At 41.9% G+C, this 12392-nt stretch overlaps 1 protein-coding gene across 1 annotated transcript; it reads right to left on the reverse strand.

Annotated features, from left to right (window-relative positions):
- Positions 1-9178: 9178 nt before the first annotated feature.
- LOC147977713 (UPF0481 protein At3g47200-like) lies at positions 9179-10693 on the reverse strand. The gene is made up of 2 exons (XM_087514510.1): positions 10079-10693; positions 9179-9991 (listed from the first exon to the last, which is right to left on the reverse strand). The coding sequence occupies exons 1-2, from the start codon at positions 10691-10693 to the stop codon at positions 9278-9280; spliced, it is 1329 nt and encodes a 442-aa protein (XP_087370636.1). The 3' UTR covers positions 9179-9277.
- Positions 10694-12392: the final 1699 nt, after the last annotated feature.

The raw sequence follows: 12392 nt of genomic DNA on the forward strand, positions 1-12392 counted from the left end.
CCTACAAAACAAACCTAGAATCTACAACAAAAGTTACTAAGCAAATCAAAAGCTTTTATAACCGGTGACTGTATCAGATATACATCCAGCTGAAACAACAATTACACCATCAACTATAATACAGAGATCAAGTAACCATTTGGAGGCAATGATATAGTCGATGTGGCGCACTTTAATACTATGTCGTAGTCCAATGTGTATCTAAAAATTTGTAGGTACAGTACCGAAACATGAGAGGCATGAAACCATATATGCTCCTTTCTATCTTTGATATTTCCGGTGAAAGTGGCCAAAGTACCCAGCCAACTTTAGCACACAGATAACATATCTGCAAATAACAGCGAAATAATAATAATTGTATGGATTAGTAATTACAACTATGATACTGATACTACGTATGTGCTTTTGAGGTCACCAAAGGGGGGAGACACGAAGCTGATGGTGGAGACCATAGGAGCGATGCCGCTCAGCTGTTTAAAAGGGGCGATCTTAGCGGGGGCAGGGGAAGTCGTCCGAGAGCCGGATGTTTCGTTCCTTTTTGGGCAGCAGGACGGTGTTGGAGGTCATCTATGGTGAGGCATAGTTGTCCCACGTAGAGATGGCCGGGGTTGACGCATTGAGGCTGTATGGTAGCGCACGACCACGACTCTGTGCTGCTCCCGGCGGCGGCGAATCTGGCCTGCTCGTTAGGATCATGGGGGCGGGATACGGCGGCGGTACTGCATCTACAGCACTCGTTATGGAGGTTCAGGGATGCAGCTTGGTGATGAACCTGGTCGCAGCATCTCCACCTCCGGGTCGGCCATGTGGCGAGCAACCCCGACGTAGGCAGGCCGGCACTGCGCTCGTGATGCAGGGAAGAAGACGGGAACTCCGTCGGCGCCGACACCAGACCGCATCGCTGTTGTTGGCAGCATGGCCGAGGACACGGAGACGCGGCCCGTGTCGGCGGGCACGGAGGAGAGGGAGGAGGGCGAGATCGAGGACGACGACTCCTCGTACTGCAGTTGACTCCGGTGTGGTTTGCTGTGTTGACGCCGTGACGGAGGAACGAGGACGAGACCTCAGATCCAATCACCCATGAAGACGCCCTGTGATTTGGTTTAGAATAATAATCGTGGGTAGTTAGGAAGGCAAAGGATAAGTAGACTCTATTTGTTTTGGTGGGAACACAAAATATTGGCGCAAACTACAGTAAACTGAAATTAGGTGGTGGGAAAGTAATTATTTTTGGATGGAATGTTTAGAATAATGAAATAAATTAGAAAAAAATATTTCAAAGCAATATGAGATATATATGCTGCTAAAATAATATTACTAAAATATGTTTGTAAGTTATTTCTTTTTTAAAAGACCACCAAATCCGAGAATCATGGAGGGGCGATCCGGCGCCCTCCCTTCTAACGTTCTCGGCGTCGATATTTGTATATTTCTTATTTATACATTGTTTCCCGGTTATTTAGTATACATGTATGGTGCGTATAAGTAGTTCAACGTGACCAATCCATGGCATCATATGTTTAGAGGATACCATATTTTGCACTGTTGTTGTCATTGAGTGTTTTCAAATCCCGACAAACCGTCTTACCACCGTTATCTTCCTTCCGAACTAGATCAGGAGCTTCCCGATGAAATCGTCTCACGCCCGTCATCTTCCCTAAGTACGGCGGTAAGCAGCATGTGGGAAGCTTGCATCCATGGCCGGTGGAAAGGCTCGAGCTCCCGGGGGAAGATCGGGAAAAGGGACAAAGGAACTGCTTGGTCAGCACCGAGGATGGAGGAAGAGGGCGACGGGAGCCATGGCCGACCAGGAGCGACGTGCAAGGTCAGAGGGGCGGCTCGTCGGACGGGGCTTGCCGTCCTGCAGAAGTAGGGGTTGCGACCGGTGCTAGCGCGTTGTCGCCGGACGATCCGGCTATAGGTACGTACAACCAGGTTTGCACTACAATTTCAGAAATCGTTTCAGAAAGTAGCAAAAACTTGACCAATTTTGAACTACAGCCCACAGAAAACATCATGTGACCCTCACTTTAAAACTACTAGGTTATATTCTTGCCTTGAAACATAACTACAGATGGGATGGGTTGATGAGACGGTCGATCTATGTCAGTCTCGATCTCACATTTTGATCTTGAGATGGGGTGATCTAAGCATCTTTCATCTTACCGAACAATCCATAGAGAGTTCCTCCGCGCTAGAGTAGGTCCAACATAATCATGTCATTTTTGTTTCAACAACAACCATAGATATTCAACTCTGTAAATTAATAATCAAACCAATTTTGTTCTGAGATCTTTTGTGTTAGGAACGTGTTGTTACAGCAAGGATCTACAATTGTGTATCTTTGTTTACTTCCTAGTTGCCATGACAAAATCCAAACTTTGAAAACAAATATTGCTTTGCAATGAAGTTAAATTTAGTTCTAGCATTTCACACACAAAAAAAATCTCTTCCGGCCAGCAAGAAAATTGTGTGCAGATCTCTATGTTTCTAAGCTCCCTCAAATTGGGGCGCTGAGAGCGCTCCGGCCTATGGTCGTGTGGTGGACCCTGTCTATCAGCGCCAGGAAGCGGCAACCCGAGCTGGCTTAGACATGTATTTTGTGTGTCGTTCGCGCAGGATTTTTCCGTATCTTCGAGTCGTCCATATGTTGTGGCAGTGCTTCGTGATTTGATTGGGTTGGAGCTTCTGATTTTGCGAGTTGCCACCTGGTCACTTTCCTGCTTTGAAGTAACAATCCTTTATTTGATACCCTCACTCTCCTGCAGTGTAGATTATTACTCCCGATTAAGTGCCACATCCTACATAATAGAAATATTTCTCTGTGATTTATACTTCAGATAATTGCATCTATCGTCCTCGTAGTCGCTAGCTGGCGAAGTCCAACTTGGTCCTGGTGGTTGCAAAGTACTTCAATACGGTCCCGTCATAAGAAAATACGTGCTCAATACGGTCTTTGAGCTTGAAACAACAGTCTACACATTGCATAGTATCTCGTATTTCTATAGCTAACGGGTCAATTTGTTTGTGGGCCGAGTAATAAAAAGAAAAAAGCATGCCGACAAATAAGAGGAAAAAACACGACGAGGGGATTCGCATGCGCAAGCTTCTGCCCCATCGCTGGGCAAGCAAGCCACCAGGCCAAATCAGTGATATGTTTAATATGGTGATACATTGTCTATTATATAGATATTCTGGCTTTTAAAAATTTTATATATTTAGAAAATGTTCATGAGTTTTTTCAAAAACGTTCATCGCTTCCCACCAGGGCAAATCTGTGATATGTTTAAATGGGGATGCAACGTCTATTATATAGATATACTTATCTTTTAAAAAATTCGTAAATTTATAAAATGTTTATGAGCTTTTTTAAATATGTTCATCGCCTCAAAAAACAATCATGATCGAAAAATAAAGTCCGTTTCCACAAAACAAATTCCATGATTTTTTTCAAAATATTCAAAACAATGTTTCGGAATTTTAAAAAAATATTTCAATTTTTTAAAAATGTTCGCCGATTCAAAATAAAATTCGTGAATTTCTAAAAATATTCTGCACAAAACTATGTTTCTGAATTTCAAAAGTTGTTCCCCAATTTCAAGGAATGTTCGCCTATGCAAAAAAAACTTGTCGACGAGTTCCAAAATAATTATTAGTCCATCGTTATTGGGAATTTTATCAAATTATGCAAAGTTTTCTTTTACACTGTAAAAACTTTTGAAAAATTCTCATACATTATTTGTAAACTATGCATTCTTTTACATTGTATAAACATTTTGGAAAATTTCACATATATTATTTGGATATATGTGACTATTCCTTTAAGTGTCACGTTTATTTTTAGAATGGGAATAAACATTTTCTGGATATTGTTGGGAATTTTATCAAACAATGAGAACTATGTACAGTGTATTCTGCAGTATGACACGGGCCCATATGTCAGTGGGATATATGAGAAATAAAAGAATTTTTTTTAAAAATGTTCACCGATTCAAAATAAAATTCATGAATTTATAAAAATATTCTTCACAGAAAAATGTTTCTGAATTTCAAAAGTTGTTCCCCAATTTCAAGAATGTTCGCCTATGCAAACAAAACTTGTCGACGAGTTCCAAAATAATTATTAGTCCATCATTATTGGGAATTTTGTCAAATTATGCAAAGTTTTCTTTTACACTGTAAAAACTTTTGAAAATTTCTCATACATTATTTGTAAACTATGCATTCTTTTACATTGTATAAACATTTTGGAAAATTTCACATATATTATTGGTATATATGTGACTATTCCTTTAAGTGTCACGTTTATTTTTAGAATGGGAATAAACAATTTCTGGACATTGTTGGGAAGCACGCGGGGGGTGTCGAACCTGAGACCTGTGCGCTGTTTACGCACGTGCTAACCACGATACCAAGCGTGTATGTGCTATAAATGTGGAGATGCACTTGTTATATATTTAGTTTTTAATCTATTTAGGTTTTTTTTGGGTGAAAACAAATCTATTTAGGTTTTTGGAGAAAATAAATCCATTTAGGTGTTTTTTAGCAACAGAAATCCATTTAGGTATACATAGTCTTTTCCTTTGGGCTGGGAGGGCCTGTATATTTTGTTTTAAAGCTATGGCCCAGTTGTGTTCTGTGTGCTCTGGTTTTTTGTTCGTTTTCATTTTTTTGGCGGTCTCCTATTTGGCGTGAGCGACCTGGTGTGTACTCAGCACGTACAATTGTTTTTTTGAAATTGTGAATATTTTTAAATTCCTGATATTTGTTTTCAAAACGGTAAACATTTTTACCAATTGGGGTGACATTTTTCGAATTAAAATTTGTTCACCAAATTGAAAAATGTCCACCATAATTTTGAAGTTGCGAACATATTCTAAATTCATTAACTTTTTTACAAATTCTTGAATCTTTTTTGAATTCACAAACATTTTTTAAATTGCATACATGTTTTTTGAAACTCGTCAACATGTTTTTTTACATAGGCGAACATTTCTTGGCCATTTCAAATCCAAATTTAACGAGTTAAATATGTATTCCTATCAAGAAAGTGTGGTCTAACCATTTATAAACTGTTTCCACATTTTTGGTTAATTAAAATTGGTGTAATTTAGAAATATTTTAATTACTCCTTAGAGCTTGCAAAAATTATAACTTAATATCTATAAATTCGAATAATATATTTTCCACTATTTTACTTGTAACTAATGCAACATCACACCGATGTTGCAATATCTTTTCAAATACTACCACAAAAGTTATCATGTTGAAATACCTACTCTCTATTGCAAGAAAATGTCTGCTTTGCGCAATGGAATTTTTTTGTCGCAATGTCGCAGCCATATGGCAAGGCCAATTTATTTTGTTGCAATAGTTAGCCAATTTTTTGCAACAATATTTGATAACTAATGCAACGTCATGCCTGTGTTGCAATATCTTTCTGAATATTGCCACGAATAGTTATTCTGTTGAAATAACTAGTATCTATTACAACGAAATGACTACCCTCACGCAACGGAATTTATTTGTCGCAATAACGCTGCCATATTGCAACGTCGATACCGTTTGTTGCAATACGAGGCCTCTATTGCAACAAAGTTAGTATTTATCATGACCAAACTAAGTTATGGCACTATGTGTGACCTATTACCACAACCAGAGAATTTGTGGTAATATTGCATTTTATTGCAACAAATGGTAGTTATAGCAATAAATTTTGTTGCAATAGACCGGAATCCTTGTAGTGACCGTATGCGACATCCACCGCCTATGAAAGGCCACCACTCCTCCCCTCCCATTAAAGCTAAGCTTGGTCGGCTCATCATCATCTGCCCATTAGCCTCCTGCACACTGTGGAGTAGGAGGTTTAGTTTCCGGGGCTCATGTCCGGCTGGACACGGGAACAGGTGCCGGTGGTAATTTAAACTAGGTTTAGACTTTGGTTTAGTTGAAATATGTCAAAATATAAAAAATTTGGTCCTGTTTAGATGAAACGCATCCAGTTTTTTATGTAAAAATTATCCAAGTACCTCAGTGAATAATAACGTATTCTGCACCCTGGATGATGAACGATAATCTTACATCTACGTAGTGCCTACGAAGGCCTACGTATTTTTCCATACTACTATACCTCCTGGCTCCCTGATTTCAGCAGGGGTGGGCCCCTGCCCTCCTACAGATCCAATCATCTTTCTCCACTAGTAAGTTTGCACGTGCAACGCACGTCTCAAACGTAAAACAGGTGAATTCACATAATATAAAAAATAAATGTTTTTTAAAATATAAATCAAATGGATACACAATATTTGATGTCGCTCAAATTGTATTTTCAAAAGCGAGACACAATAGTGGTTATGTTGTTGCATAGTGTAATAGCAGGAAAATATTCTCGTTTAAATAAAATCAGCAATTATTTATTAATGCAGTAATATAGGAATGTAGTATAGTCTTCTCTTCGAGTGTAGCCAGGAAAAAAAAGTATAAACTGCCTTACGGTGCAATTATATTGTTCAAGATGCTTAATTCTCGAATCTTATTTTATTCTACTAATATGCATAGCAAAATATATATTTATACTAATTTGGATCAAACTATATATATTTTTTGGTTGTGTGGACTGCCAAAATTATATAGCTACCTACTATGGATAATACGAAATAAAAGATGATATGTGACTACAACGACTTCTATATGAAATAAAGATGATTTACTAGAACTAATTGAAATGTAAAAGGGCTAAAAGAAATCCAATAATTATCATGATAGAAAATATTTTTCTGGTTTTGTATGTGTTTATGCGTTGGCAACCATACTAACTTACAATGATGTAAGACGCTTTGTACGTATAGAAACTGAAATGAGTTATGAAGAAAAATAAAGATGGAAGGAAAAGTATTCTAGAGTATTTGTCAAGCTTAACCTTATCAAGCTTTCAGGTCAGCTTCTAAATTACAAAAAAAATGATGAATCCTCAAATAAGAAAGAGCCAACAATTTGGAACATGCTACAGAACTGGTGAAGATGGAAAGCATTCATCCTCTTTTTCCTTGTCGTAAGGAGTATCTTCAGCATACATTTGTAACAGTGTAATACCTGATCCGGAAAAAAATGTTCATTATTATTATTGGATGAAAGAGACGCACAGACAAAGAAAGAGAGACGGTGCAAATAAGGCCTTAAACAGCATGTCTTCAAGTTTGATGACTGCAGATATGTTGGATCATTCGAAACTGCACAAGTATATAAGAATAAATATATGTTCCAAAATAGCGAAAGGTATTTGGTTTCTCTGTCATGAAACAAAATAAATCCGATTGAGTACAGTTTATATGATTTCTCTTTACCAATATACGGCAGCTGTATTAGGACAGATCCTTTGAAGGATCTATTTATTGGAACTCAGCCAGATTAGTTTCTTCATTGGATCCTTCTGTATGGTAAAATTCTCTTTATTGGAACGCAGTAGAGATTGCATACCTTTACAGAACAGCGAGAGATATTCTCTAACAACAGTTACGGAGTCATGTGACCCGTTTTAGATGTATAGAATCATGTAACTGAAATAGTAGTACATTTTCAATATCTTGCCTCCTACCGAATCTTACATAATTTACCGGATTGCTATGCAATTATGTTAAAGTGACGCGTGTAAAGTTTTCTCTAAGAATGAATCATATATTCTGATTTCCAACCTATCTCTGGAGATAGTGCCTAGGCAGGTGCAAACCACCTTAATTCCAGGTAAAGCAAGGTCATACGTAAAACACACACTGATCAAATAGCACAAATAAGGCAATTCTAATCAAGGGGATGACGTTACCTCTTGATACGATCCAGTTTAATGCATATGGTGGTACGAAGTAAAGCCCAAGGAAGCCGACATGAACATGAGAAGTAATCATGGGAAATAGACTCTGCATCTTGACTTCTTTAGTATCCCTCTTGATCCTACTTTGTAAGACAAGATTGCTGCATTCTTATGTACGTGCCATATATAATTACACATTTTTAGTACAGCAAATCGGCAACCTAAGATAATCCCAAATCTATAATTCCAGATTGCTTGAAGCCCCACGATTCTTATTTAATATGTAATGCACGTGCACCCACTGAAAAGACACTTTGTCGGCGTGGGTGCTGTGAACGGAGCTGAAGTCAACGTGGATGCCGATGGTTGCCGGAGAGCATGCCCTGGACGTGGATGGAGTGGTCGCAGTAGTAGCAGAAGAGCGCCTGGCCTCCAGGCAGAAGACGATGGCGGCGATAGCACGTGTGTTCCCGGAGGAAGACGAAGCTCCTCGCGCTTCCACCATCGTGGCTAGCGTGCATGATGGCGGCAGGCGGCTCGCGATTAGCTTCCTAATAGGATGGATGCGTCCGAGATAAGTTTTTTAATAGGATGGATTTGTCTGAGATTAGTTTCCTAATAGGATGGATGCATTCTGATTTAGTTTCCTAGAATAGGATGCACCCATGATTATTAGTTTCCTAATTGCTCAGGCGTGGAGTTTCATATTTTCCTCCACGGTGGAGTACGGTCAGTCAATGTAAATTGCTAAGTGCACATAGAAAATGGTTTAGGTTAAGGCTAACCGTTAGATTGATTTTAGTGGGCCTAATCGTGCGGTGGTATTGGATCTGTGTACGCTTTGTGGGGTGTGCTTAAAGAAGTTCGTGTTTGATTGTTTAATAGTAGTATAGATATAGATAATAGGATGGATGCACTCTGATTTAGTTTCCTAGAATAGGATGTACCTGTGATTATTAGTTTCCTAATTGCTCAGGCGTGGAGTTTCATATTTTCCTCCACGGTGGAGTACGGTCAGTCAATGTAAATTGCTAAGTGCACACAGAAAATGGTTTAGGTTAAGGCTGACCGTTAGATTGGTTTTAGTGAGCCTAATCGTGCGGTGGTATTGGATTTGTGTACGTTTTGTGGGGTGTGCTTAAAGAAGTTCGTGTTTGATTGTTTAATAGTAGTATAGAAGTATAGATGATACTGTTTACGTAAAACACGTAACAGACCTTACGTAGGTCTAGCTTTGCCCGGTGATGAAATAGTGGACATGCTTGAGAAATTAAGGCCTTATTGAGCAAATAAATTTCGATTAAAATCGGGCACACTTGCGCTATTATTGGCGTAACATGTCATCTGATAAATATATGTACAGTTGGTTTACATAACAAGCCTGAAACAATTCATCGAAGAGAAGAAGAAGCCTGCGTACGTGCGACAATACTAGTCCAGACACGTACGGTACGGTGTGTCGTCCTGGGCTTATGGTTGCTGCTGGTAGTAGGGCAGCACGGTGTAGACGGTCTGCAGGACGGTCAGGACGAGGAGGAGGACGGCGGCGAGGAGCGAGACGACGGCCCAGGGATTGGCGGCGTGGTTCCGGATGAGGCTCGCTCGCCACTGGTTCCGGCGCTTCTCGCAGTAGGTGTTGACCTGGCCGTGCAGGGTGCGGAGCGGGCTGTACTTGTCCAGCTCCGCTTCGTTGGCCAGGCGGTTGAACATCCTGGCCACCTCCTTGTCGCTGCCGAGGCCATTGGAGATGATCCTCTTGGAGCAGACGAGCTGGGCGTCGGCGGCCGACTTGATGATGTTGTCCATGAAGAAGACGTAGGCCGTCACCTCGTTGGCACCGGCGCCAGCGTGCAGGCGCTCGAAGGCCATCAGGCTGAAGAGCTTGTGCTCCGTGTAGTCGTCCACGGTGAGCTCCGGGACGTGGAGCGCGCCGTCGAGGAAGCCGATGTCGTGGAGGCTGCGCGTGGAGCTCCTGGCGAACCGGATGCCCGCCTGGTCCAGCTCCGTGGCGGAGCGGATGAACTCGTCTTCCCGCCCCTTGACCATCTCGCGCGGCAGGCCGTACAGCAGGCTCCGGTGGCAGACGTCGATGGGGTGGAGCGCCAGGCTGCCGTCACACATCTCCGGCGGGTCAGGCATCAAAGACACGAACTTGAGCACCATGTTGTTGATCGCGTCGTGGGTCTTGCTCGTATAGGAAATAACATCACATCATCAGTCCTTGAGTTGTGGATGGTCTGGTCTTTGGTGAGAGATGTGTGTATACCATACCGCTGCATCGGGGCCGGACACGACGGCGACGAGCATCTGGAGCACCAGCAGCGGCAGCTGGTTCTCCATCATCAGCATGTCGCGCCGGATGTAGGGGAACATGTAGAGCTGGCCGTGCCGGCTGAAGACGGGGTCGCTGGCGGCGTAGTCGCTGCGGCCGTCCTCGGCCGCCGTCCTCATCACCTCCATCAGGAAGCAGCCGTCCATCACCATGACTCGCAGGAACTCGTCGGTGTCGCGGCGCCAACTGTCGTCCAGGTCCATGTACGCCTCCTCCAGCCGACCCACCACCTGCTCCAGCGCCTCCACGAGGTCCCGCACCGGCGTCCCGGTGCGCCGGAGCAGGTGGAGGAGCGCTCTCTGCTTGTGCTCCTCTAGCGGCTCCAGCTCGGGGCTGCCGTGATGGAAGGGGCCCAAGGACACCAGCTGCGGCTCGTAGGGCGAGATGTAAGCGTACCTGCTGTTCTTCTTCCTCACGTGCGCCGGCACCCGATAGATGGAGTGCTTCCGCCACCGCGCCGCCTCCACCAGGGGGTCTGCGCTGCCGTCCAGATTCACAAGCTCCTCGACATCCGCAGCCCACGACTTGCCGTTGAGCCGGCCACCGCCTGCCATTTGGATTTGGAACCACCGTACGTACGTCAGGGTGCGCGTGGGATCTTTTGCTTTTCGCTTTCCTTCTTCAGCTGAGCTGCCATCACGTTACCTTGACGGCTTCGATGCTTACCGAGTCAGACGTTTAGATTTATATATATATACAAAGACGTTTTTGCTACTGTATTTCTCATCGGAGTAGCTCACGAATAGTTGTGTCTCAGTCACACTTAGCTGGCTGTTGGCGATGTGATTCGAGCAAGGGAGAGACTGACGGGCGCTTGCGTTTGTTTAACTCGAAATGTCCCTGATGCGTTGCTCCGAAATTTCTTGCTGATATAATTAAGAGCATCTACAGCCGGTGGCGCCGCTCAACAACCACTTCTGTATGAACAAATCAAAATAGTTAACTGCTTACTGGTGGTGCTGCTACGAAAGAAATGCTTGTTTGCGACTCAAACATATCTTCCAAAGTAATAAATCAGAAGTCCCATCCTAAGTTCTGAACTGTGGACATTTCCCAACATATTTTTGACACTTTAGGCCTGCTTATCTACCCGTGGGTTGAAATAGTTAAACATATTAATTGCCAGCTTGTTTCTTAGGCAATCCACTAAGAATATATTTGACATATGAATACTGGTAAGATATATGATATAAAGGTACTCTGAGAAATATAGGAGATCAAAGATAGTTTGATCGAGCGTAATTCTTGTATTGCTCATATTGCCCGTAGCAAAAACAATGCTAGTCACTTTGGCAAGTTTTGGACGAGCACAATGCCGAAGTTCACCAAAACACCTCACTTGTTGCTCCGCTGGTCATATGTCTGTACACAAACCTTGTTCATACACTGTTATATATTCTCAAGTTTTACTATTAGGTTTTGTCGGTGTCTGCATTAGGTTACTGTCATATTAACACTTTTGTTTTCTCCAGGTGAAGAAGGGAAGGGTCGCTGCAGTTGTTAGTTGTAACTGTGTTTGCCACATTACTTCAATATGAACGGCAGTGTCTATACGTTATCTAATGTAGACAAGATTCTTATGTGGTAAGGTGTTAAAGTTGTCACTGAGTTTTTCACATCGCATCAATGTGGTTGGCTGTGTTCGCATTCCTAGACAAGTCTTAATGTAGCAAGGTGATTTTGAATACCCTAGTTCAAGTCGGATTTTGGGTATCTTGATTTATGCCTTAGTCTTTGAATGACTCTTTTGAGTGTGCTTCTCTTTTGTGGTTCAAAAAGTATGTCATCATTGTCAATCTGATGTTTTTTAACTTCGATCTTATGTGTTCATGATCCAGCCTTTGGCTGCTGCTTGTCCAATACTAATTTACTTCCAATGGTGCATATGAACTATAGGACTTATCGTTCACTATGCTATTCATTCACTACTAATCAATCAGACATAACACACGTGCTTTTAATCACAAGGACAGATAGCAGAGGAATTCCTTTTCATGGCCAACAGTACACAGATATCATGTAGGTACTTGTTCGAAGATGCTAATACTTGCAAACAAGCAAATATGAACAAGTGGCTACTGCTCATCTCTCTTCTCTTCTCTTTTAGATGATTCTTTCGTGTTTGCATTTTCTTTCCGATCATCACTCATGCCCTTACTGTTATATTCTAGTAGAAGCACAAGGACCTGATGTTAGAAATATTATAACAGAATAGAGGTAGCCTTGTGCTTCACGATAGGAGAGTTACAATAT

Source organism: Triticum urartu, chromosome 3A (assembly GCF_056163025.1).
Source record: "Triticum urartu cultivar PI428250 chromosome 3A, HENAU_Tu73, whole genome shotgun sequence".
Classification (NCBI taxonomy): Eukaryota; Viridiplantae; Streptophyta; class Magnoliopsida; order Poales; family Poaceae; genus Triticum; species Triticum urartu.

Excerpts from the sequence above, each read along its gene's own strand:
- LOC147977713 (XM_087514510.1), bottom strand. The coding sequence starts at position 10,693 with ATGGCAGGCGGTGGCCGGCTCAACGGCAAGTCGTGGGCTGCGGATGTC. Across the intron at positions 9,992-10,078 it reads TGTCCGGCCCCGATGCAGCG|ACCCACGACGCGATCAACAA; the intron begins GTATGGTATACA and ends TATACGAGCAAG.